Below are 23,258 nucleotides of genomic sequence, written 5' to 3' on the forward strand. Positions count from 1 at the left end.
AAAAAAAAAAAAAAAAAAGAAATGTAGAAAAAGGGTTGGAAAGGTAGCTCAGTATGGAGGCCCTGGGTCAATCCCCAGTACTGGAGGAAAAAAAGATATGAACAACATAGAAAGATTAATGAAACAATCTATATAGGCCTTGCAAATACACAAGGAGAACATTTATAAAAATCAGTCACACAGGAGACAACAAAGCAAGTCTGTACAAGTATTTCAAAAGATTAGCTATCACATAGATGCCATTCTCTGCCAGCATTGCTGATTTGCATATCAATAAAAAATACTACTAGTAAACGTTTGTTTGGAAGAAACACTTCCAAATAGTATACATGTCAAAGAAAAACAAAAATTAGAAAATATTCAAAATAAACGAGAAAAAAATATATAGCCCAATTTAAATACAGCTAAAGTAGAAATTTTAGGACAACAGGAGAAAGCCTCATGTAAAAACTATGGCCTTATTTCTAGGAGAAATTAAAGGGGGAAAAAAACAAGGAGGTAAAATTTATAAATCCTATAAATAATAAAAAATTTAAGAAATTCTTAAAAATAACTGAAACTTTTACAACTTACAAGACACACTGTTAGAAAAATATAGTTTACACAAACTCCCTTAACAGAAATAGAAAATAAGAACTATCCTCAGCTTAAAACACTCCCAGCAGGGTGAAGCTATTATTTGGTGTTACTGCCCTTGACTAACATGTTTGACACCATAGGTGAGACCCCCTGCACAAAAAAACTAAAAGAAAAAATTTTAAAAATCCTCCTTAAGCCTGGTTCCTTTTCCAGCAAAATCTACCAAGTATTCCAGAAATGAGTATCATAACGTTATACCATTAATTGTCAAGGAAAAAAGGGGCGGGAGGGTTTACAAGTTATGAACACAGATTAAAAAATTCTAAAAACATTAGCAAAGCTTTATTTTTAATGGCAAAACTGGAAAAATCAAGGAGTCCTCAAATGAAAAAAAAAAAAGCTAGAATGAAAAAGCAATATATGGTGATACCATTCATGTGATCATCTAGGGAAGGCAAAACTACAGGGATAAATCAGTAGTTAAAAGGTTGGCTAAGGCTTGAGGGAGGCATTAACTACAAAGTGGAATGAGAAAAGTGTATTAGGGGTCCTAAACAGAGCTATTCCATATCTTAATTGTACTGGCTAGAGATATTAATTATCCAGCAGTCTACATTTGTCAAAATTTGAAACCACTGCCCCAAAAGAGTAAATGTTACTGTATCTTAATGAATGTATTTATTAAATCCATGACTTAAATATGAAATATGAACTACTTAATCCAGCATAAAAGGGTGGTTTAACACTGCAAAATTAATGTAATTCATTACACTAATAAAGGAGACAAATGCCCATATGAAAAATAAAGAAAAGAAGATATGATAAACTTCAACATCCACTTACAATGAAAATCTCAAACTAGAATAGGAAAAAGCCCTTCCTTTATCCAAAAAAACTTACAAACCTACAAAAAACTTACATTTGCTAAATGATAAATGCTACAAGTATTCTAAGTCAGGAAACAAAGATGTCTACTATTATCACTTTTTTTCAACACTGTAAGTCCTGGTCAAAGTGTCAGATCAAAAAAGAAATAAAGATTTATAGGAAACAAAAGTTGCCATTATTAGATAATATAAACATCCACAAAGAAAGTATGAAACAATTTACAGATATTTATAATCATTTCAATAAAGTACACTTTTAAAACAACTAGTTACTCCTTTGAAGTATTAACTACTTATTGAAAAATGTAATTCAATTACCTTCACTCGATTCAGTAGCATCAGATTTCAGGGAAAGCTGTTTTGTTCCATCTTTACCTTTTTTCAACCTGTTCTTATCTCCTGGTAAAGTCAATTTTTGCCTGAGTGGTTTTAATTCAAATGCCTGAAAAGTTTTAACTTGTGTTTTCTCTTCAGGAGCTACTTCTTTACTTGAGTCTTTTGTAATACTGACATTATCAGTGCTTGTTTGGTCCTCAAAGTTCAATGTTTTATTAGAGTCTTCCTGCACATTTTCCTCTTTGCTACTCAAAGCCAGTTTTTCATCTTTATTGATACATTCCAGTTCCAACTGTATTTGCTTATACTTTAAAAGTAAATCTTCAAAAGTTTCTTCCCCACAGTTTTCACTTTTTGATGAATAATTCTGTTTTCTTGATGGAGATCTTCCAAAACTTTTGGCTGAACAGCGTATTAAGGAAACTAGTTTTGAAAATTATTTTGAGTTAAATTGAAAAAAAATAAAAACTATATAGATGAATTGTTTTTCTTTTAAATTTTTCAAGAAAGATGAACTGGTATTTTTAAATTACTATATTCCATGTAATATATGTCCTTTTAATGCCCACTCTCATTATGTGCCCACATTTCAACAAATATTCATAAAATAGTCCACTTATAAAATCATTGGTTTCAGTAATTACCAGTAGTATCCACAAGTAGTCCACCTAGTTAGGTTATGGATAGCATACTTTCTTTTGTAAGTACCAGGAAATCTCATAACAACCTGATGTTAAAGATTCTTTTCTGAAGGAATAGAGGAGAAAAAGCGGTTTGTCACAGATGTGGATTATCTATACTTCAGATAATCAGGAGGAAATGTTTCTTCTCTTTAGATTCTTCTCATGTCTCAAATTTTTTTAAAAAAATAAGAAAATAAACACTGATGATTAGACCAATATACCAATTAGTCATTTTCTTAAAAATCTAATACGTAATAACAAGCTCAGAGGTCAAGTATATTAACATTCAACATATACACAACTAAGTTATATTATAAAAATCTTTAAATAGTACTCAAAATGTATTTCCTAAATTCAAATAATCCATATTTATGAAAATTGCTACACCTTATTTTTCTAGTCAGTACTTGTATAGTTTTAAAACAAATTGTTTACAGATCATTTTCCATTGGTTAGAATGTTACATTATGGTTCCATGAATGATTTTTTTTTCCTGTTTAACAAGGACAGACAACAAGCAAAAATCTTTAAATTCGCCAATAACCAATACAAGAATGAGAATCAGCCAAATATTTGAGAAAATAAACTGTAATGTACAACTGAAAATATTTTACATTCTATAGCAAAACTGTTTTAGAAAAATCTCAATTCTAACATCTTGAGAGCCAAGTTTCTTGAAAGAATATTATTCCTTAATACTATTCTGGCCTATTCATTCTATAACCAAATGAAAGTGGGCTTCTGTCTTATTAATTCAACAGGAACTGCTCAAACTGAGTGTCCACTAATGTTTATAAACTTTAATTTACCTGAACTCTCTGTAGCATTTGAGGCAGTATACCACTGTTCTCTGTAACTCCCACTGTCCCTTTTTCTATTTTTTTTTTAATTCATGACTTTTCTCTTCAATTCCTGCAATAATTGTGCTCTCTAGTAAGCTATCCTTAAGACTCCTGCTTTTGATTTACAACAAAGTACTCCCAAAGTTTTACCTATGACAGGAGAGAAATTAGCCTGGTAAGATACAGTATTTTGTACTGCCTATCTACCAAAAGCCACACCCCACACTACTGACAGAGTAATCCTTCTAGAATACAAATCTAATAAAATCACTCTCCTTGTCTAAATCTCAGTAGGATAGTCCAAAATCCTGAATGGGTGTCTTATGATCTGACCTGTGTTAAACTTTCCAATCTTACCTTTTCCCTGCTAATCACAATTTGTGTACAGCTTTGTACCTAGGTTTCTCCATTCTTCACCTTCACCTCAATTTAACTAACCTCTCCCATTGAATACATAATTATTCTTCCTCTCCCTTCTTATGCACTCTTACACCTAAATACCATAATTATCTTGGAAGGCTGAGGCAGGAGGATTTGCAGAGTTCCAGGCCAGCCTGGGATACAAAGTGAGTTCAAGGCCAGCCTGAACTAATAGTAAGACCCTGTCTCAAAAATCAAAGAAACAAATACCACAATTATCTACATTTACATTTGGCTTTGCCCTGATGTCATCTAAATGCACAACTGCAACAACTAAAAAGTAAATAAAGACTAAAGACCTTGGGAAAATACTCAAAGGATTCAATATACTGGCAAAAAAGTGAAATAACTAATGAATAGGAAAATTAGGAAAAGCAACTGAGTTATGCCTGTCATTAATCTCCTTCAGGACTACAAGAAATCTCTTAACCTTAATTATATAGACAGCTAGAATAAAGCCAGCACACAGTAGATGTAACTTTAAACTTAAGATGTAATTTCTTCTTTCAACTTTAAAAAAGAACTGCTTTTAAAAACCAAATTTTAAAACCAGGTTAAAATAAAAATGCTATAAAAATAAATTTTAAAAATGCTATTCAACCTTTTTAGCTGTAGCTGAAAGTGATTTTTTTTTTAAATTGGTGACAATGGCCTAATTATGTTATTTATCTTATTTCAAAGTTTAAAACATTAGTCATCCAAGGGAGACTTAAACTAAAATAAAACGGACAACGTGTCTAACATCTTGAAAAATTTAAAGTGAACAAGAATAAAGAGCTGTAACAGAATCTGATTCTCTTTCTTTAAAGCTGAAACTAGTATATTGCAGTTATAACAGAATAAGAAATTAGAACCAAAAAAAAGTTATATTCAAAACATTTCATTTCTAAATTACTGAAATATACCATACAATTGCTCTCACTTTTTAATACAATATTTAAAACAAATACACTTTTATTATCACATAGTGGTAATATGAATTTATGTAATACTGATATTAAAGGAATTTGAATAAAGTTTACACTACAAATTTTGTTTGCTCACACTGTACAAAAAGTAGCTGAGAATCATGTTTTTCTTTTCAAATTCTTACTAAAGCATCACTTCTAGGATGGATTATTGATACTTCATGAGGAAAACCATAAGCAGAGGATCTAAACAAGCATCCTTTTCTTACAGGGCAGCATCTGTAAAAAGAAAAACAGCAAGACAGTTTCTAACAAGTTATATTACTATTATTATTGTTTCAGTTTGAGACAGGGTCTCACTTATCAGGCTAGCCTCAAACTCACAGCAATCTTCCTGCTTCAGCCTGCAGAATGCTGAGATTATAGGCATGCACCACCATGCCCAGCTTGCTTCTGACAAGTTATTACACAAATCAGTCATTTAGACTACATATCTACTTATACTCTATTTGCAATCTCATGCCTGTTTATTAACTGAAATATGTACAAACATAAAAACTAATAAAGTTATATGCCAGAGGCCCATACTGGTACTGAATGAACAGGGAGGAGACAAAGGCAGGAATCTGGGGAGCCCACTCATCCCCCTTTTCCAGTACAGAATAAATTAAGAATAGGCATATGAGCTGTCATCATACTACTTTTTGCGTAACTCAACTTGAACTTTTTTAATAAACTGTGTGTCTCTCCAACAGAAAGTATAAGCTTCATCTCTATATCCTCTTTAAAAAAAAAAAAACTCACATATATCCTTAAATAGCCCTTCTGGGTTTGGATTCAGAACAATCCACAAATCCATGGATTTAAATAAAAACACTCTGGGCAGAGGTTTTTCTAATTTTCTTGAAAGAACATTTATTGTGTTTAAAAGTTAAGTACTTAAATAACTTTCTTCTAAAACAATCTTCAAATACTCCTAACACAATGTCTGGTTTTTTTAGGGCACCAACTGCAGAATCTATTATTACCTATTTAAACATTGCTAGCTCCTCATGCTATCTGGGATATCCCATTCTGGTCCTAAGTATTCTATAAAAATAATTTTGAGTGTCTTCCAAATAAAATGTAATTAAATGTACATTTTATACATAATGAATATACTAAAAAAGTTACATATTACAGCTAGTAATGAAAGTCTTTAGTAAACTTCTATGCAGTTATTATAGAATAATCAAGACTTAGTTCTATAAACCCATGATAAAACAGGAAACCTTCAGACAATTAATTTCTTGGTATACATCTTCAGTAACCTCAGTAACATTAAAGATAACAGAATAAGATTGAAGGGAACAAAATAATCACATATTTTGCTGTTTTCCTTCTAAACTTGTCCATAATCTACATAATATCCCATTGTAATACTGTAAAATCAAAATGCTGGTAGGCTTACCTCTCTGGTCCACATGCAAATGGCACTATGACTTATAAAACGTTCAAAAGTCAACACAGTAAGTAGAGTTAATGAGCATACACCTTTCCAAACCCATGAGTTTAAAAAGCTCTGAATCAATAAAGTTGGTAAAGACACCGTATGTCCTCTCCCTCCACACACTCTTAGACAGCAATGAGGATGAGTGAGAAAGGTAAATGGAATCACAAGAACGGGAGGATTGCGCAGAACACATTGGAGGATTTCCAATGTGAAAGTCCAATGCAAGAAATAGTACAGTATTCCCAAAAGCGTTTGCTAATTTTTCCTCCATTTAAAAATCAAAATGGACTGCACATAAAATCCAAAGTTCTTGTAGTAGCAAAACATACATGCTTCTGGCATACCATTCAGTCTTATCTCTGTGATCCCACTAGGTACCCAAATCCGTAACACATTGTCAAAAAATAATGCAACCTAACAAACATCGCTACAGTGTGATACATGGAAATTACCGAACAACTTTTAAGTACACAGACACAGGAGAAAGCGGCTCCGCAAAGTTACTCATCTTATGGAGCTAGTTAAATGACGCAAAGGGGAACTTTAGTGACACACCCAGGGCCGACAGCCACGTTAAGGATACAGCTCTTCCGAGGTGGAGAGGTCTCTCGCCAGCTCTGGCTGTTGATGAATCCGGATCCCGCTCCTCCTCCCAGAGGTCTACACCCCGGCTTGCCTCCTCGCTCACCCACTCCTCGACCCCGACTCCAGCGACTCCCACCCCGGTAAGGCCTGCCTCGAAAGCGGAAACGGTCCAAGGCAATGTGGCTCCGCTCCCAGAAAGACGGCCGGGGGCTGCTTTCGGACAGTGAGCTCGAAGGCATCCGCACCGAGGGCGGATGAGACCGGAAAGGCTCTTTGGGTCGGTAGCTGCAGTGTCCCCTGAGGTGGCCCCGCTCCGACGCGTGCCGCGAGCGTGAGAAATTCCTCAGCTGCTGCTGAGAGGACGAGGACGACGAAGAGGAGCCACCGCCTCCGCCGGATCCACCGCCCCGGGGCGGGTGTGGGGGCCTTCGCCGCGGGTACGGTAACAGCCCGCCGCCACTGCTGCTGCTACTGCTCCGGCTCCGTATCTGGCTGTTATTATCATCGTCGCTGATCTCACCATCCTCGAGCTCCCCTTCTTCCTTCGGCGACAGGCCACTGGAGGCCGTGGCTGAAGGGTCCGCGGTCGCCATCCGGGAAGCAGCGCCTTCCACACAACCTTAGCCCTCCGTCCGGGGATCCGCCCGACAACTGCCTTCCTCCTCGGCTCCCTTCTTAACTAACGGACCCAGTAGGTACGGCCCTACTGCATTCAGACACCTAGCCGGTTCTGCCCCCCAATTCCCCGCACCCCAGTTCTTTCTCGCCGGACCGTCGCAAGCCTGTTCCCTCTCCTAGCGCCCCCTTGCTCTTCAGCGATCAGCAATCTTCCGCCTCGCGAGAAAGGGGCTCTTCTAGCGGCCGAGTCCGCGCCGTCACTTCCGGCGGCACGCCGGAATCGAGGTTCCCAATTCTCGCGATAACGTAGATAACGCGCGGCTCCCTGACTTTTGGAGTCTCTAGTCTGTCATCTGGCTCGCTCTTCCGGTTTGCAACACACCCAGCCCAGACTCTATATGGGGACAGCTGGGTGCGTGCCGGAACGGGCCGGTTTACTCTTAACTACAGATTTGAGAAAGTTTCGTAGTGAACGGAGGGGAAAACACCTCTTTTAATTGCTCTGAGAATTGCTGCCAAAGGGACGCGGCAGACCTATTTCAGGAGACTGGAAGGAGCAGGGAACGGGCAATGTCCGCCATCTTGGTGAAGGCGAAGGGAGGATCCGGGAGCTCCGCGATGGTCGGCTCTGCCGGCTCAAATGCGTCGTATTAATAAAGAGAAAAGGAAAGTTGAACCTTTCTTGCGCCCCACCCTTCATACACACCCCTTCTCTCCACCCCGCGACCAACACTAAACTCTTGGGCAATTCGCCTGCATCGATTGTTAAGCCGCTGCTTGAAGGAAACTTAGCAGCCGGTGCCTAAGAACAGGTTTAAAACAGCACCGAATGAGGGGGCAAGGGAAATGCCGACCAATTGCGCTGCAGCAGGCTGTGCTACTACCTACAACAAGCACATTAACATCAGCTTCCACAGGTAATCTGGGAAAGGGAGTGGGGATGTGGGAGCTACCGGTCCGGGTATCGCTCGTGTGGAAGGAACAGGAATATTCTACTAATTTTATTAACTTTCACAGGCAGTGTCAGGGAAGAATTATTTTTGTCGTTTATGTGTGTTTCTCAAGTCTATCCATTTTCTTTCTCCTTTCGGGGAAAGTACTAATTTTTAAAAAGAAATCAAATACTATCCGGCGACTCCTTAGAGAAAAAGTAACAGGAGAAAACCTTAATTTTCTACTCTTCTCCTACGGAATATTAGACCATGTTTTGTTATGAATGATGCCATAAGAGATAGAAATATCTTTTCCCCTTCAAGTCAACAATCACCTTAGAAGCCTTTCACGTGTCCTTTAATATTTGGAAAAAAATATCACTAGGTGAATTGACATAGGAAACGTTTAGGTTCCTAACTGTAACTGCTGAAGAACTGAGTTATCACGGATAGCCATGAAACTCAGCGATGTTAATGAAATTGCAAAAGATAAGTTTTATTTTCTCGGACAGAGTAATCAAAAGAACCTAGGTCTGCTAGAAGAGCCATGGAAATTCTTTAGCTCTGTCAAATCAGAGCTCTTGAGCCGGTCCTATGGTGGCACATACCTGTAATCCCAGCACTCGGGAGGCTGAGGCAGGAGGATCGCTGTGAGCTCGACACCAGCCTGGGCTACACAGTGAGTTCCAGATCACTTTCAACTACATAGTGAGACTTTCTCAAAACAACAAAACAAAACAAAAACAAAGCTCTTGAAAGCACTTTGAACACTGCCTGTAATATAATAGGTTCTTTGATAAATATATTTTCATCTTCTCTTCAGGTGCCTGCTACCTGCCAGATGAAAAATATTTAGTTAAATGATAGCAGTTCTTACCTATTTTTGTTTTCTTTTTCTCTTTGTAGCCCAAGCTAGCCTTGAACTTTCTGTAATCCCGCTTGCCTCAGCCTTCCCAGTGCTGGGATCACAGGTGTGTGCACCATACCCAGTCAGTTTTGGTTTTATATATTTCACAGTTTATATGATAGCTGGCGTGATGGCACACTCTTGTGATCCCAGCACTCGGGAGGCTGAGGCAGAATCACTGTAAGTTCGAGGCTACCCTTGGCTACACAGTGAGGTTCAAGGTCAGCCTGAACTGCGTAGGAGATCCTGTCTGGGAAAAAAAAAATGACATTAGAATATAGAAAATTGTATCTTTGACCTTTCCCTGTTACTAAATACACCCCCATAGTAAAAGCTATCCCTGAAAAATAATTTTGTGATACTTGTTTTTGAACTATTTCATGCAAATGTAGTGCTTTATTCATCTATCAAATATGTATGGAGTTCTAATTGCCCAACATTGTGCTAAAGATCCATAAAGTTCTTAACCTCCTTAAGTTTAGAGTAGAATGGAGGAGAGATACAAATAATTACAGTTAAGTGCCCCAGAGTAGATCTTCAGAGACACCTCATTTCACCTTTGAAAGTTAAAAAAAAAAAAAAATCTCAAAGGATGTGACATTTCATATGAGAGGAAAGGGTGACATATACTTGGTCCTCCATGCTACTTAAGTATCTTCTATTTTATTCCAAGAGTACTTGAGAAGCTATGGAAGGTTTAAAGAAAATAATGGTATGATTAGATTTGCATTATTTATAAGTCCTCTGGCTGCAATGTGAAGAATTAGAGCATTACTTAAAGTGCTGATCAAGCATCATCAGTGAATCTGATGAGAAAGGAGTTTATTGTAGAATGTTAATTTACTTGCTGTTTCTTTCATAGGGAAATCCTACTGGGATGTTAGTTGAGCTAAATGCAACCACTTACTTAGTTTCTAGCACAATGAGCTTGCTTAGGGGAGGTGAGAATTAATTTTTTTAAAAAACAAGAAGCTGTACTATGCCCAGGTCTTTTGTCTACTATCAACCTGACAGTTTCACTAACTTTATCCCCATGTACAAATTATGTTACCTGAATTTACTGCCTCCAATTTTTCTTATTATTTCTGTTAGCCCCCTTGAGGCTAAGCCTCTAATAATCTTCTGACACTGCCCTTGTTCACATGACCTCTGCTCTCTACATTCATTTTTCATGGTCTGTGTTCATTTCATACTATTCATTTGTCATACATTCATTTTTTATGGTATGTGTTCGTTTCCTCCTTGAAATACTCTCTTCTTTTAGCCCGGTGAATCCCAGCTACTCAGGAGGCTGAGGCATGAGGATGGCAAGTTCAAGGCCAGCCTGGGCAACATAGCGAAGATCTTGTCTCAAAAAAAGGAGGTTGGGAATGTAGCTCAGTGATAGAAAGCTTACCTAGAATGTGTGAGGCCCTGAGTTCAATCCTCAGTGCTGGGGGAAAAAAAAGAAATACTCTCTATTTTGGAATTTCTTGATACTAAGTTTGTGATTTATCTTCAGTCTCTTCTGTTAGCCCATCAGCACACCTCTAAAATCTCAGTCTTCACACTTTTTATCAAAATGATTTCAACTATTGCAGTCTCAGTTAACATTTACTTGTATCTCCAGTCCATATCTCTAATGAGTACCAGACTTACAGACCAGTGTATACTATTTGGTCTCCTATAGGTCCTGTAGATTTAACATCTGTAGTAAACTGCCCCTCCCACTAACTTACCCCACTTTGTGTATTCACTTTCTTGGTAAATGGAAACACCATGCACCTGGAACTTGAAAGTCATCGTACCTTGCCTTTTTACCACCCTCTTAACTGGTTTACTGCTTTCATACATGCACTGCTAATCACTTCTCTGTAATCAGTGATGTATAGCTAAATGTTTAACATCTGGCTCACTAGAGGAAGAGAAAGGCCTGATGTGTAATGTTTGCCTAATTTCCATAATATAAATACTCCAAAGTTGGTTTCAAGCTATCAATATGACGTCACTGAGTTGAGAAGAGACGTATGATGCCACACCAGTCTACAGTATTTGTACCATACCTATACAACAAACAAATAACAGTGAGAACAGATAATAGTAAAATAATTAGCAAATTAAGGTTTGTAGTACTTATTACTTTGGTTTTATTTGCAAGTTTATATAATTTAATTTTTAACATGATTGTTTTTAGCAACCAGTTCAAACATTTTCTGTTAACAGTCAGCTTTCGTAGTTCAGCCTTTTAATGGCTTACCAACACTATTTTGGATAAATTACAAAATCCTTCATTTAGAGAACTTTCGGCATCGTATTAAGTCATAGCACTCTTTACTGTTCCCAAAATGAATATTCAACAGTCTTTACTACTCATACTTAGCTTCCCTAGCTAATATTTACTCTTAAAACTTTCAAATAGATCAAACCTTTCTGTTTTATGATTTCATTAGGCCCTGTACTTACCCTTTTATAAGACTTGTGACATAGTAATCACTTTCATAATAACAAATAGCCTTTAGTATTCACCATGTACAGTGCTGTTCATAATCCATTACTACATAAATGCAGCTGATGGACTACATCTCCCCTCTAGATGTACTGTGAAAAATCCAAGCAGCACATAGAAAACATGACTGAAATCAATGCTGTATAAAACATACAAATATCAGATGTAAAATGATTAATCTATTTCATGACAGATAAAGATTATTTAAGAATGCCAAATTTGGGCTGGGGATTTAGCTCAGGCTTCTGCTGCATGCCTTGGAAGCACAGGGACCGGAGTTTGATCCCCAGTGTGCCAAAAAAAATAAAGGCAAATTTTCTGGGGCTTTAGCTTGGTGGCATCTCGCCTGCCTGGCAAGCTCAAAGTCCTGAGTTTGATCCCTAGTACAAAAAAAAAAAAAAAAATGCCGAATTAACTCACTCATGTTCATTGATTCACTTAGAAAAGTTTGAGTGCTTAACAGCCACTGTGATGCATAGCTATGATAACCTAGGAAAAAAGTAGTGGAAAACATAGCCTGCACCCTGGGGAAACTTACAATCTAGTGGGGAAGGCGGGGTAGAAAAATTAACAATTACTATGTAGTGACATTAGTGCTATATGACATGACAAACATCTAACTCCATCTTGATCATGAGAACTTCCCTTAGTAAGGTGGGATTCCTAAATAGTCTTAAAAAAAAGCAAATAGGATTTGATTAAGTTAAATTTCCATTCAAGGCATTGATTTCATAATAAAGGAGCATAGAACTTTAATAAAAGAATTAGGTGGGACGGCTATTAAGTTGGTATATGTGCCAAAACGAGCACTGGCTATTAAGTTAGAAGTGCTGCTTTTTATCTGTAAGAGATGTTTAGAATGCTCACACTGAAAAATGTCTCTTTCTAAGTATAAGAAACTACCTTGAGTGATGTCTAGATTTCTAATGAAGAATGATGATACCGTTTGAATTAAGTATCTTGGACTAGTTTTACACAGAGCTTGTAGCAGATTTGCTGAAGCATCTGTCCAGCTTGTTATCCTGTGAAAGTGTTATTTTCTGGATAGACATTCCTAGAGAGTATTGTCTTTAAAATCAAATAGTCTCCTCTATATTGAAAACATTTTTATGTTTTCTAATTTAAAAATCAATATTTCCTTGCAGATATTGTGCAATAAAGCTGACATAGGATGTGTGGTTTTTGCAAATGCTTTAACAGCTGATTAAAATTTTACATTTATAAAATTAATATATTGTACTGGTACACAATAGTTTTAAATTATATTTTAAAGCTCCCCCTACATACACAAAAACAGAATTAGGTGGGGTTATAAATCTGATTTAGCACTTGGCTCACATGCACAAGGGCTCTGTGTTTGATTTCTAGCCCTCAAATCAGCAACCAGTGAAAAACAATATTTGAAAGAGTTGTGCTATAACTGAAGAAATGGTACTACAATGATAGTATTTATAGTGATAGATACAAAAACATTATAAACTGTATAGAATGGCACACAAATATTAGTATCTTGATGTGTTGGAATTGGGGGAGATGGAGACAGAAGACAGGAGGTATGTGCTGTGTTTGAGCTTTTATCTCTGCTTCTTATTACTGGCAATGTAAGCAAAACTGGTATGAGGTGTGATCAAAATATATGGTGTGTGTTTAAATTTTAGCCAGGCATGGTGGCGCATATCTTGTACTCCTAGCACTCCGGAGGCTGAGGCAGGGAGATCACCAGAAGTTCGAAGCCAGGCAGGGCTACATAGTGAGTGCAAGGCCAGCCTGAACTACACACTGAGACTCTGTCTGAAAAAAAAATTAATTAATTTAAAAATTATCACAGTAAAGACAGATTTCCACTAATCCACCTTAAAATCCTCTCCCCACACACACACACACACACACACACACACACACACACATGAATGTGCTTTAGACACACTCATCCCGTTATTAATGCTACTTTCTGAAGCAGTTCTAGAATCTTTTTTTTGTGAAGTATCTTTTGTTTGTACTGTCATGGCTGCCTTGATGACCTGAATTGATTGAAAATGTTTATTTGTTGGTCATATTGACTTTGGAGAAGAACTAAAAGTCACACAATGCCAGAACAGTGAACAAGATGCATGAGGCTGGCTGTGATGTTTTTATAAGCCTGCCTTTCCATTTGATGGCATCTGGCAGTAGCATTCACCGTGTTTTATATCACACCTCATAAAGATATTCAGGAGTTCCAGAACTGCTTCAGAAAGTGGCAAGAAGAATGGGATAAGTGTGCTTCAAGTGAAAGAAGAGTCCTGTGAGGGAAATTAATAGCAATATATCTTTTGGTAATATATTTTTTAAATTAAATAGTCATTTCATTTTTCAAGAACTTGTGTATATAGGACAGAACCAAAACCAGCCCATTGAGGCTTCATGTGGGAATTCCCAGAGCGCTGGATTACAGGCTTGTACCACCACATGCATGTTGATCAGGGTCATATGAGTGCTCATATTAAGGACTAGGTTGGGAAGAAGTGTCTCTTTTAAAAGCTCTGAAAAATAAAGATACTCAAATCATTTTTTTACCATTTTTTTTACAACTTATAAAAATTAGCATGAATTGGTTTCTAGTCCAGTATCTAGATACTTTGAATTAAAGTTTTTTATGTAAATGAAAGGCACCTTTAAATTTCTTTAACCATTTCGATTTAGTCAGAGGTATAATAGTTAGAATTTGAGTTGCCATTTTTTTTTGCTGCTGTTGTTTGTTTGTTTAAGGTTTCCCTTGGATCCTAAAAGAAGAAAAGAATGGGTTCGCCTGGTTAGGCGCAAAAATTTTGTGCCAGGAAAACACACTTTTCTTTGTTCAAAGCACTTTGAAGCCTCCTGTTTTGACCTAACAGGACAAACTCGACGACTTAAAATGGATGCTGTTCCAACCATTTTTGATTTTTGTACCCATATAAAGTCTATGGTAGGTAATGTTATTTTTTTAAACCATTTTTAGCAGCTTTCCTTTTTGTTCATACAAAGGAGCAATCAGAATATGCTACTATTTACATATAGTGATATGTTCAATAGTCATACCTTTAGATTTTTTGTTTTTTAGGGGGGTTTTTTTGTTAGTATTGTTTGTGATACTTAAGTAATAATTACATTCATTGTGGGGAATTGATACTTACACATAGCATATCTTAATCATTTTTACTTCCCTTTCCCCGCCCCACTCTCCTGTCTCCCTATCCCTATATCTTCCTCTTTTGCAATAAATGTGTATCCTCAATTAGAACTCAGGTCTCCTGACTCCAATATTCTTTCCCAATCTAAATTATTTTACTGGAGAGATTGAGCAATGCTGATATGAATTTTTGTGTTAAAGATGCTCAACTGGTAAAGTCTATATAAATATTCCAAAATCTAAAAACCTTGAAAATCTGAGCTACAATGGTCCTAGCATAAGGAACAATCAACCTGTATTAGAACTTTACACTGTTATCAATTGTTATCAATAAATACACCCTTTATAAAACTAATATTAATGAAACCTCCAGCATCACTCTGATACTAAGATGACATATGAATAACGTGCTACGTGCTTTAAGAGCAACCCACCCTAAGTTATAGGATATAGGGATATAAATTTCGAGTGAACTAGAGTTGAGAAAATTTAATAAAGGGCAGGGGATTTAATTCAGTGGTGCCACCACCTGCCTTGCAAGCACAAGGTCCTAAGTTCAATCCCCAGTACTGCAAAAAAAGAAAGAAAGAAAACTTAATAAAACTGAAGCATTCATTCAGTCTGGATTTGAGAACTTGAGAGTTTGGAAAAGGTTTTTGACCATGTAGAGAACAACTGTAACTGAAGGTAAGAACAATGGGGTAAAAGTGAGAAATTATCAAATGTTAACAAGTAATATTTTTTTTAAAGGAGAGAATTGAGGTAAAGGATGAATGAATTAAAACCTACATTTTATCTACTTAGGGAAGATCTGATCAGAAAGGGAAAGTTGAGAAAGGCTCACCAAAAGAAAAGGATAAAATAAAAAGAATTTAGCTTTAAAAAGGACAGACATCTTTTCCTCAGAAAAATGCACTTTTTTTTTCTGAATTATTTGTGAATAATTTGTAAATAGACACAAGGGCAAGAACTTTTCTCTTTTGAAACTTCAACACATCAGCACTTCAAACAGTACTTGGAACATAGTACATATTCAACTGTTTATTGAATTTGAAATGTACCTTACCTCTGACATTTTGATTATTCATCCAGTAAATATTTACTCAACTTTACATTATGCCAGAATCTGGTGCTGGAGATATAAAGAGCAAAAGAGTTATGACCAATTCCCTATTCAGAGGGAGCATAAGTTTCGTGAGGACAGGAACTTTATTTGTCCTTCTTGTTTACCGTTGTTTCCCTAGGAATTTATTCATAGTAAGGCTTAATGAATGAAAGACAGTGTTATGGAGATATGATATAATCTGGAAACTAGATTATATCTAGTGTTTTAATATTCATAAAGTATAATGAAAGAGTTTGTCACATTTCTGATTTGGGTGAAAAGTTCCTGGCCAGATTTTAAGTCCTTAAAGATACAACTGTAAACAATAGGTTAATCTATTTTAAAGCTTGATGCTTCAAAATATATTTCTGTGGATCCTTCAATTTTTATTTTGGTAGTCTCCAGGTCTGAAATATTTATCAAATTTGGAGAATAATATTTAAGAAGGGGATAAAATAAACATCATAATAGATAACATGTATAAGTTCATTCTAAATTGCAATTAATAAGAAAATTGCAAAGAATTTTTAAGATCTCCATAGAGTCATAATCAATGTTTAAATATCTCTGGAGAGAAAGACAAAGAAAATAGGTGACTAGAGTGTATTCAACCTACTGAGAAATTTAATCCATGAGATACTCTACTGTTGTTTCCCATCATACTTTAAAATCAAAATTTAAAAGCACATTTTACTCTGTTATCCAGAACTAGACAGGATTTACTTATTTGTGATATTCTGTAACTTATGTTCAACTCTAATTTTATTTGGCTCAGGAACTAAAGTCAAGAAATCTTTTGAAGAAAAACAACAATTGTTCTCCCCCTGGACCATCTAATTTAAAATCAAATATTAGTAGTCAACAAGTACTGCTTGAACACAGTTATGCCTTTAGGAATCCTATGGAAGCGAAAAAGAGGATAATTAAGCTGGAAAAAGAAATAGCCAGCTTAAGAAGAAAAATGAAAATTTGCCTACAAAAAGAACGTAGAGCAACTCGAAGATGGATTAAAGCTACATGCTTGAAGAAAAATTTAGAATCAAATAACATATTACCTAAGGGCACATCAGAACACATTTTTCCAACTGCCTTAAGCAGTCTTCCTTTGGAAGATTTCAATATTCTTGAACAACATCAACAAGATAAAATATTACCAATTCTCTAAATCTAAAAAAATACCAAGAGTACCTTCACTTAAGTGTCTTGCACAGAACTTGAAGCCCGTCCACTGTTCTTTTCAGAGGTAAAGATATTTATGGCAAAATTGAGTATTTAATAAAGTTTTACTTGAAGTAACACTATTACTATATAATTTATGAAGATGACTACCAAATCTTTTTATGCAACTTTTATTTGAGAATGAATGGAAGTGCCTTACATGAGAATTACATACTTAGAAATTTTGCTAGGAAGTTATGTTTGCAAGGTTTCTTTGTTTGTCTTTTAAACTACTGTTAAAAACAGCCTATCACATGTATTATGTTTATATTTTAAAACAAATGTTTTCTTGTACCAAAGTTGAGGTATTACGCTCTAAATAAGATGCCAGCTACTAATTAATCACATTAATTGTGACCTTAAAACTCCTGTGTTCTGTTTTATTGGCACTACACTTTCAAAATTTATAGAAGAAAGCTTGAGCTACAGATGAAGTTATTTAAACTTTCTGTATGCCTTTTACCATTAAAAGTAAGCTTATCATGGCTTTTCTTATAAGAATATTAGATCTAAAAATGAGTTGTAAAAGTTTTGAAAATAATAAAGTACCTTTGAATCTTTCAAACTAGGTAAGGCTTTATGTACCTCAGACTACTAAAAACTAGTAGCTAATCATACTCAGCTTCTAAGAAAATGTATTGTGAAATAATTCAAAGTTCAGAATCTAGCTTTTACCTTAATAAAACATGTTTGTACTAGTCTTCCTTACAACAAAATTACTGAATTTCCAACTTCACAGCTGATACATTAATCAGCAAACATATTACCAAGTTTCTTGTTAGGCATACCCCTCAGCTTCATGTGTTTTGTTGCCCTTAACTGCTTTTATCTCAGAAATAACATATAAATATAGTAAATTACTCTACCCCTTTATCCACCCAGAAAAATTTAATCAAGAAGTACTTACTATATTGTATCTTAATAATTACAACTTAAATTATAATCAATTTATCTTACACATAGATTTCTTTTTCCCTCTCTTTCTTCCTCTCTCTTTAATGATTCAAACAGAACAACCATAATACATAAGGGAAATGAAATGTATTCTTTTTGTCGGGGGAGGACTGGTACCGGAGATTGAACTCAGGACCTTGCGCTTGAGAGGCAAGGCGACGGAACTACAGCTAAATCCCTGGTCCCTGAAATGTATTCTTTATAAAAAATACATCTGTCTGTGATAAAACTATGCAAATAGTAATTATTTTATAAAATACAAGTATCAGAACCATTCCTATGGTTGCATTTGTTTTTTGGTACTGGGGATCAAACTCAGGTCCTTGAGGCTGTGAGGCAGGCACAGGAACCACTGAGCTAAATCCCCAGCCCTCCTATGGTTGCATTTGAATTAAAAGACTTGCCTTATTTCACCAAATGTATAAGAACCCTCTCCTCCAAAAAGCTTTGATAAAATATAAAAATTTAATGATATAATCAAGTTATTTAATCCCACTTTGTAATATTACCATATGAAAATAGCATATACCTAATCATAAATTACTGTAAATCTTTCCTATAAAGATAGGGCCTTTTTTGCCAACTGTTTGGATAGCCTCTTTTTTCTTTTAAATGGGATTTGCTTAGGTCCTACCAGCAATCTTTTTATAGTATTAGCACTTTTTCTTTTGTACTGGGGATTGAACCTAGAGCCTCACACATTGAACCAGAGCAACCAAGTCCTTGGTCACTGAGCTACATCCCCAGTGCTTATTTTATTTTCAAACAGGGTCTCACTAGGTTGCCCAGACTATTCTTCAACTTGAAGTCTTTCTGCCTCTGCATCCTGAACGCTAGGATGGCAGATTACAGGCATGGACCACCATTCTCTCTAGTAAGGAATGTCTTCCAAGCAAATGCAAAAGTGGGAAAGTTGCTTTTAGTTCACGTGAGATGTTTATAACAAATATTTATGAAAATCCTTTGCAGATGATACAAACCTTGTTAAGTGCTTTTATCTTAAGTATTGGATATAATTGCTTAGAATTATGACTGCATATTTTTTCTAGTATGATTTCAAATACCTTTATATAATCTTACATACCAGTATATAATCATGAGCAAACATACACTGGTCATACCTACATTGTAATTCAAAATACATTAGGCCAATAATCATTTAAACATGTAATATTTTCCAAGTATAAACTTTCATGTAGTTTATCCTCTACCCTAAATATTAAACACTAATTAATGCAGCCTAGTTTCTATCTACAACTTTCTTCATATCTTAAACCAAAAACAATAAGCTTTTACAAAGTTACTTTGTCTTCATTGATTATTTGATATCATTGAAGTAAGTACCCCTCAGTAATTTTAAACATTTTTTGTGTTTTCTGTGTCATTTTCTTGTTACTGTCCTGATAACATACTCTGAATCCTCCCTGTGTCAAATTATTTTTGTTTTGTTTTGTTCTTTGATACCAGGGATCGAAATTGGGAACTTGCACTTGCACAGCAGGCAGCAGCACCACTGAGCTAAATCCCCAGCCCATCCCAGTGTCAAATTGTTTTAATTAACATAGATCTGTCTCTATCTTCATTCATGGAGAAATACGTAAAAGCAATTTAAAAGTTCGTTTTCATTTTGCTGGTAAGATTTTGTAGCACTCTGACAATATACAATAAAACTAATCAAAATTAATAATTTTTTCCCAAGCTGGACACAGTGAACAATTGTTCATTCATTGTGTGTACTGGCCACTAACTTCTACAAAGAAGCAACCAAAGGCCAGACATTTGATATAAACATAAATATTGGGCTGCAGGCTGTAGCTCAGAAGTAGAGTACATGCTTAGCATACATGATATCCTCCTAGCTTCAATCCCTAGCACCAAAAAAGAAAAAAAAGAAAAAAAGAAAATGATTTTTCTGCCCTTACCTTGCTCAGACTCCTTAGAGAAACAGATAACATGTATAATACAATATATTAGTGCTAATAAAGAAATAGGTGCAATATGCTTTGTAAACACTGTTGAAACTCAGTGAGAACATATAAACTTTGAGGTCTTTGTATAATCAAACGCTTTCTTTCAAATAATGAGTTACCAGGGTTGGGAATGTAGCTAGCAAGCACAAAGCCCAGAGTTTGATTTCCAGTACTTAAAAAAAAAAAAGAAATGAGTTACCAAAGAAGGTAGAAGGACAGTGGAAGTTGACTGGAATGTAGTATTGAGTTGTAAGACATTTTTACCTTAAAATGCTTAACTAATTTGTGATAGTATCTTTGTAAGAAGGAAACCATTGGTACAAAAAATACTACATCAATGCCAAGTTCTAGAGTTCATTTATAATTTGATATTTGTACAAAATAACCTAACAGATTTCTAAAACAGATTTAACTCAGCCTTGCAAAACAGTTGATACCTATTCCTTCTCTTGAATTTATATGTGTTAGATGGTATTACCTCTGATTTAGACAACAAAAAAAATCTTTATAATTCACACATGTACTCTGTACCAACTTTCAGAATGGATGAAAATTCCTGTGGTCTACATAGTTCTAGAATGAGTGCAGGTCTGGTTCTAAATCTTCTCTGCCCTCAACATTCTAATTCTTTAATAAGTGTTATTAAAATAGAACAAGTCATGTCTCTTAAAAATATGATAAAATTTTATATATGTGTAAAGATAGTCTGTATGGTCATTGTTGATCTTTTCTAGGTAGACTTTATAATGTTTTGGCTCATTTCTAAATTTTAGAATACAGGTAAATTTTACTTTTGGTATAATACACAAAGTGGTTCATCTTTGTACCAGAAATAGAATTCTTTTGATATTTAGAAGTTGGAAACTTTGTAAAAGTTAAACATTTTGTAATATATATTATGCAATTGTATATTCACAAAAATGTATTTAAATTATGTTGATATTAAAAACCTTTTTCAGTGAAATTACTGTCATGCCTATTATTTCCAAAAAATATAAACATTTCTGTGAAAGTTCTTGCCTGAACTTTTTGCCTGAATTTGACCCCTTCAAGGACTTCTCAGAATTCCTTCTAAAGTTGAAGCAAATTGTAAAACAAGTAGAGATAATTCCTGAGGAGGAATTAGTTTCACATGTGTTATAGTGAAATGTACATTATAGTTTATTTTTATTGATAAATGCTGTTTATACAATCTGGGTTAGATATACAAAGGACTAAAAAAAATGCTCTTTCTAGGAGTCTAACTAATTTCAGCCTCATACAAAGATTTATTTGTAGATATGATTACAAGAGCAGTGTTAATGTTTTTTAAAATTTAAATTTTTATTTTGTTTTTTGTTTGTTTGTTTTTTGTTTTTTTGGTACCGGGGATCAAACTCTGGACCTTGAGTTTACAAGGCAGGTGGTGGAACCACTGAGCTAAATCCCTGGCCCTTTTGTTTTCCTTTTTAAAAATAAATTTTATATCATTTCCCCCTCAATTCCCCCCCATGTACAAATGCTTTGTTTCCATTTTTTCCTTTTATTTTCACTTTGTTTAACTTGTTTTTCTTGTCCCTTCCTTCCTCCCTCCTCCCTGATTACCCTTCCCATTTGAACACTTTGTTTCCATTTCCCAACATCCATCATATATTCAGTCCTTATTTTCACATTCAGTTTCTCACACCAAAGAATGTGATATTAAAACGTGTGTCCTATTTATTTCGCGTGAGTATGATCTCAAGGTCCATCCATTTAGCTACAGGTCCATCCACTTAGCTACACATTTCTGCAGCTCACCTTTCTTTATAAGAGTGTAGTACTCCGCTGTATATTTAGAAAAAAAACAACCGACATCTTTATCGGTTGGTGAGCATTTGAGCTTTTCCAAGATTTAGCTATTACAAACTGTGGTGCTATAAATTTGAGTGTGCATATATTGCTGTGGTATGATGCTTTTAATTTTTGGGGGAAGATACCAAGAAGAGGTGTAGCTGGGTCACATGGAACCTCTAGTTTTAGTTTTTTGAGGAACCACCACACTGATTGCATCCATCTACACTCCCACCAGGAATGGAGAAGGGTTCCTTTTTCCCCACAGTCCTTCCAGCATTTGTTGTTGGTTGATACCTTGATAATATCCATTCTTTCAGGAGTGAGAGGAAATCTTAGCATTGCTTTGATTTGCATCTCTCAAGGACCAGTGAGGTTGAACACATACATTTATTTGCCATTTCTAATTCTTTATCTGAGAAGTGTCTTTTTATTTCACATGCTCATTTTTGCAATGAGTCTTTAAATTTAGGTGGTTTTATTTGTTTGGTTTTGGGTTTTTTTGTGTTTTTAGTTCTTTATATATTCTAGATAATAGTCCTTTATCTGAATAGCTGGTAAAAAAAATTTTCCACTCTGGATTGTCTCTTCACTCTGTTGGTTATTTCTCTTGCTGTACAAAAGCTTTTAATATGATGAGGTCTCAGATGTTGATTCTTTGTAGTATTTCCATGTGGTTTGGGTTTGTTCATGAAGTCTTTGCCTACTCCTATGTCCTCAAGCATTCCATCTATTCTCTCTTCCAGCAGATTTAGTGTCTCTGTTTTAATATGTAAATCTTTTATCCATTTCAATTTTAGGTTAGTGCTTGGTGAAAACTACGGGTCTAATTTCAATCTTCTGCATGTGAAAAGTCAGTTTTTCTAGCACCATTTGTTAAAGAGGCTTTCTTCCAGTGAAGGTGTTTGGCACCTTTGTGATAAGATAAGGTCACTGAGTGCTTGGAGTTGTTTCTGCATCTTGTAGTCTGTTCCATTGATCCTCAGGTCTGTTCTTTTGCCAGTACCTTGCTGTTTTCATCATAGTAGCTTTTTAGTATAATTTCAGGTCAGGAATTGTGATACCCACTCCCTTGCAATTTTTGCCCAGAATTGCCTTTGCTATTCTAGGTCTCTTCTGGTTTCAGGTGAATTTTTGGACTGTTCAAATTCTGTGAAATTTTTCTATTGGGATTTTGATTAAGATTGCATTGAAACCATATAACAATTTTGAAAGTCTGGCCATTTTCACTGTATTGGTTCTTCCTATCCAAGAACAGAGTATATCTTTCCATTTCCATTTCTTCAATCTCTTTTTCAGAGTACTGTAGTTTTCAATGTAGAGATCTTTTGCTTCCTTCCTTAGGTTGATTCGTAGGTTTTTTTTTTTTTTTTTTTT

At 35.4% G+C, this 23,258-nt stretch overlaps 3 protein-coding genes across 3 annotated transcripts in view; 2 read left to right on the forward strand and 1 right to left on the reverse strand.

The window, feature by feature from the left end:
• Positions 1-7,593, reverse strand: part of Zfc3h1 (zinc finger C3H1-type containing) — a 49,819-nt gene extending 42,226 nt beyond the window's left edge. Inside the window, exons 1-2 of the mRNA XM_010617491.3 lie at positions 6,731-7,593; positions 1,785-2,204 (exon numbers count right to left, since the gene is read on the reverse strand). Of these exons, the coding sequence (XP_010615793.1) occupies positions 1,785-2,204; positions 6,731-7,325 (1,015 nt within the window). The 5' untranslated portion in view covers positions 7,326-7,593. The remainder of the gene's footprint in view (positions 1-1,784; positions 2,205-6,730) is intronic.
• Positions 7,594-7,669: 76 nt separating this feature from the next.
• On the forward strand, positions 7,670-19,599 carry Thap2 (THAP domain containing 2). Its single transcript, XM_010617497.2, has 3 exons — positions 7,670-8,267; positions 14,423-14,618; positions 16,703-19,599. Exons 1-3 carry the CDS (start codon positions 8,197-8,199, stop codon positions 17,090-17,092), a joined length of 657 nt encoding a protein of 218 aa, XP_010615799.1. The 5' UTR covers positions 7,670-8,196; the 3' UTR covers positions 17,093-19,599.
• The window catches only part of Tmem19 (transmembrane protein 19), a 53,752-nt gene continuing 38,693 nt past the window's right edge, over positions 8,200-23,258 (forward strand). Inside the window, exon 1 of the mRNA XM_019206551.1 lies at positions 8,200-8,267. The gene's annotated coding sequence lies outside the window, so the exon portion shown is untranslated. The remainder of the gene's footprint in view (positions 8,268-23,258) is intronic.

This window comes from Fukomys damarensis, unplaced genomic scaffold (assembly GCF_012274545.1).
Source record: "Fukomys damarensis isolate Sample0158 unplaced genomic scaffold, DMR_v1.0_HiC HiC_scaffold_15, whole genome shotgun sequence".
In the NCBI taxonomy this organism is placed as follows: domain Eukaryota; kingdom Metazoa; phylum Chordata; class Mammalia; order Rodentia; family Bathyergidae; genus Fukomys; species Fukomys damarensis.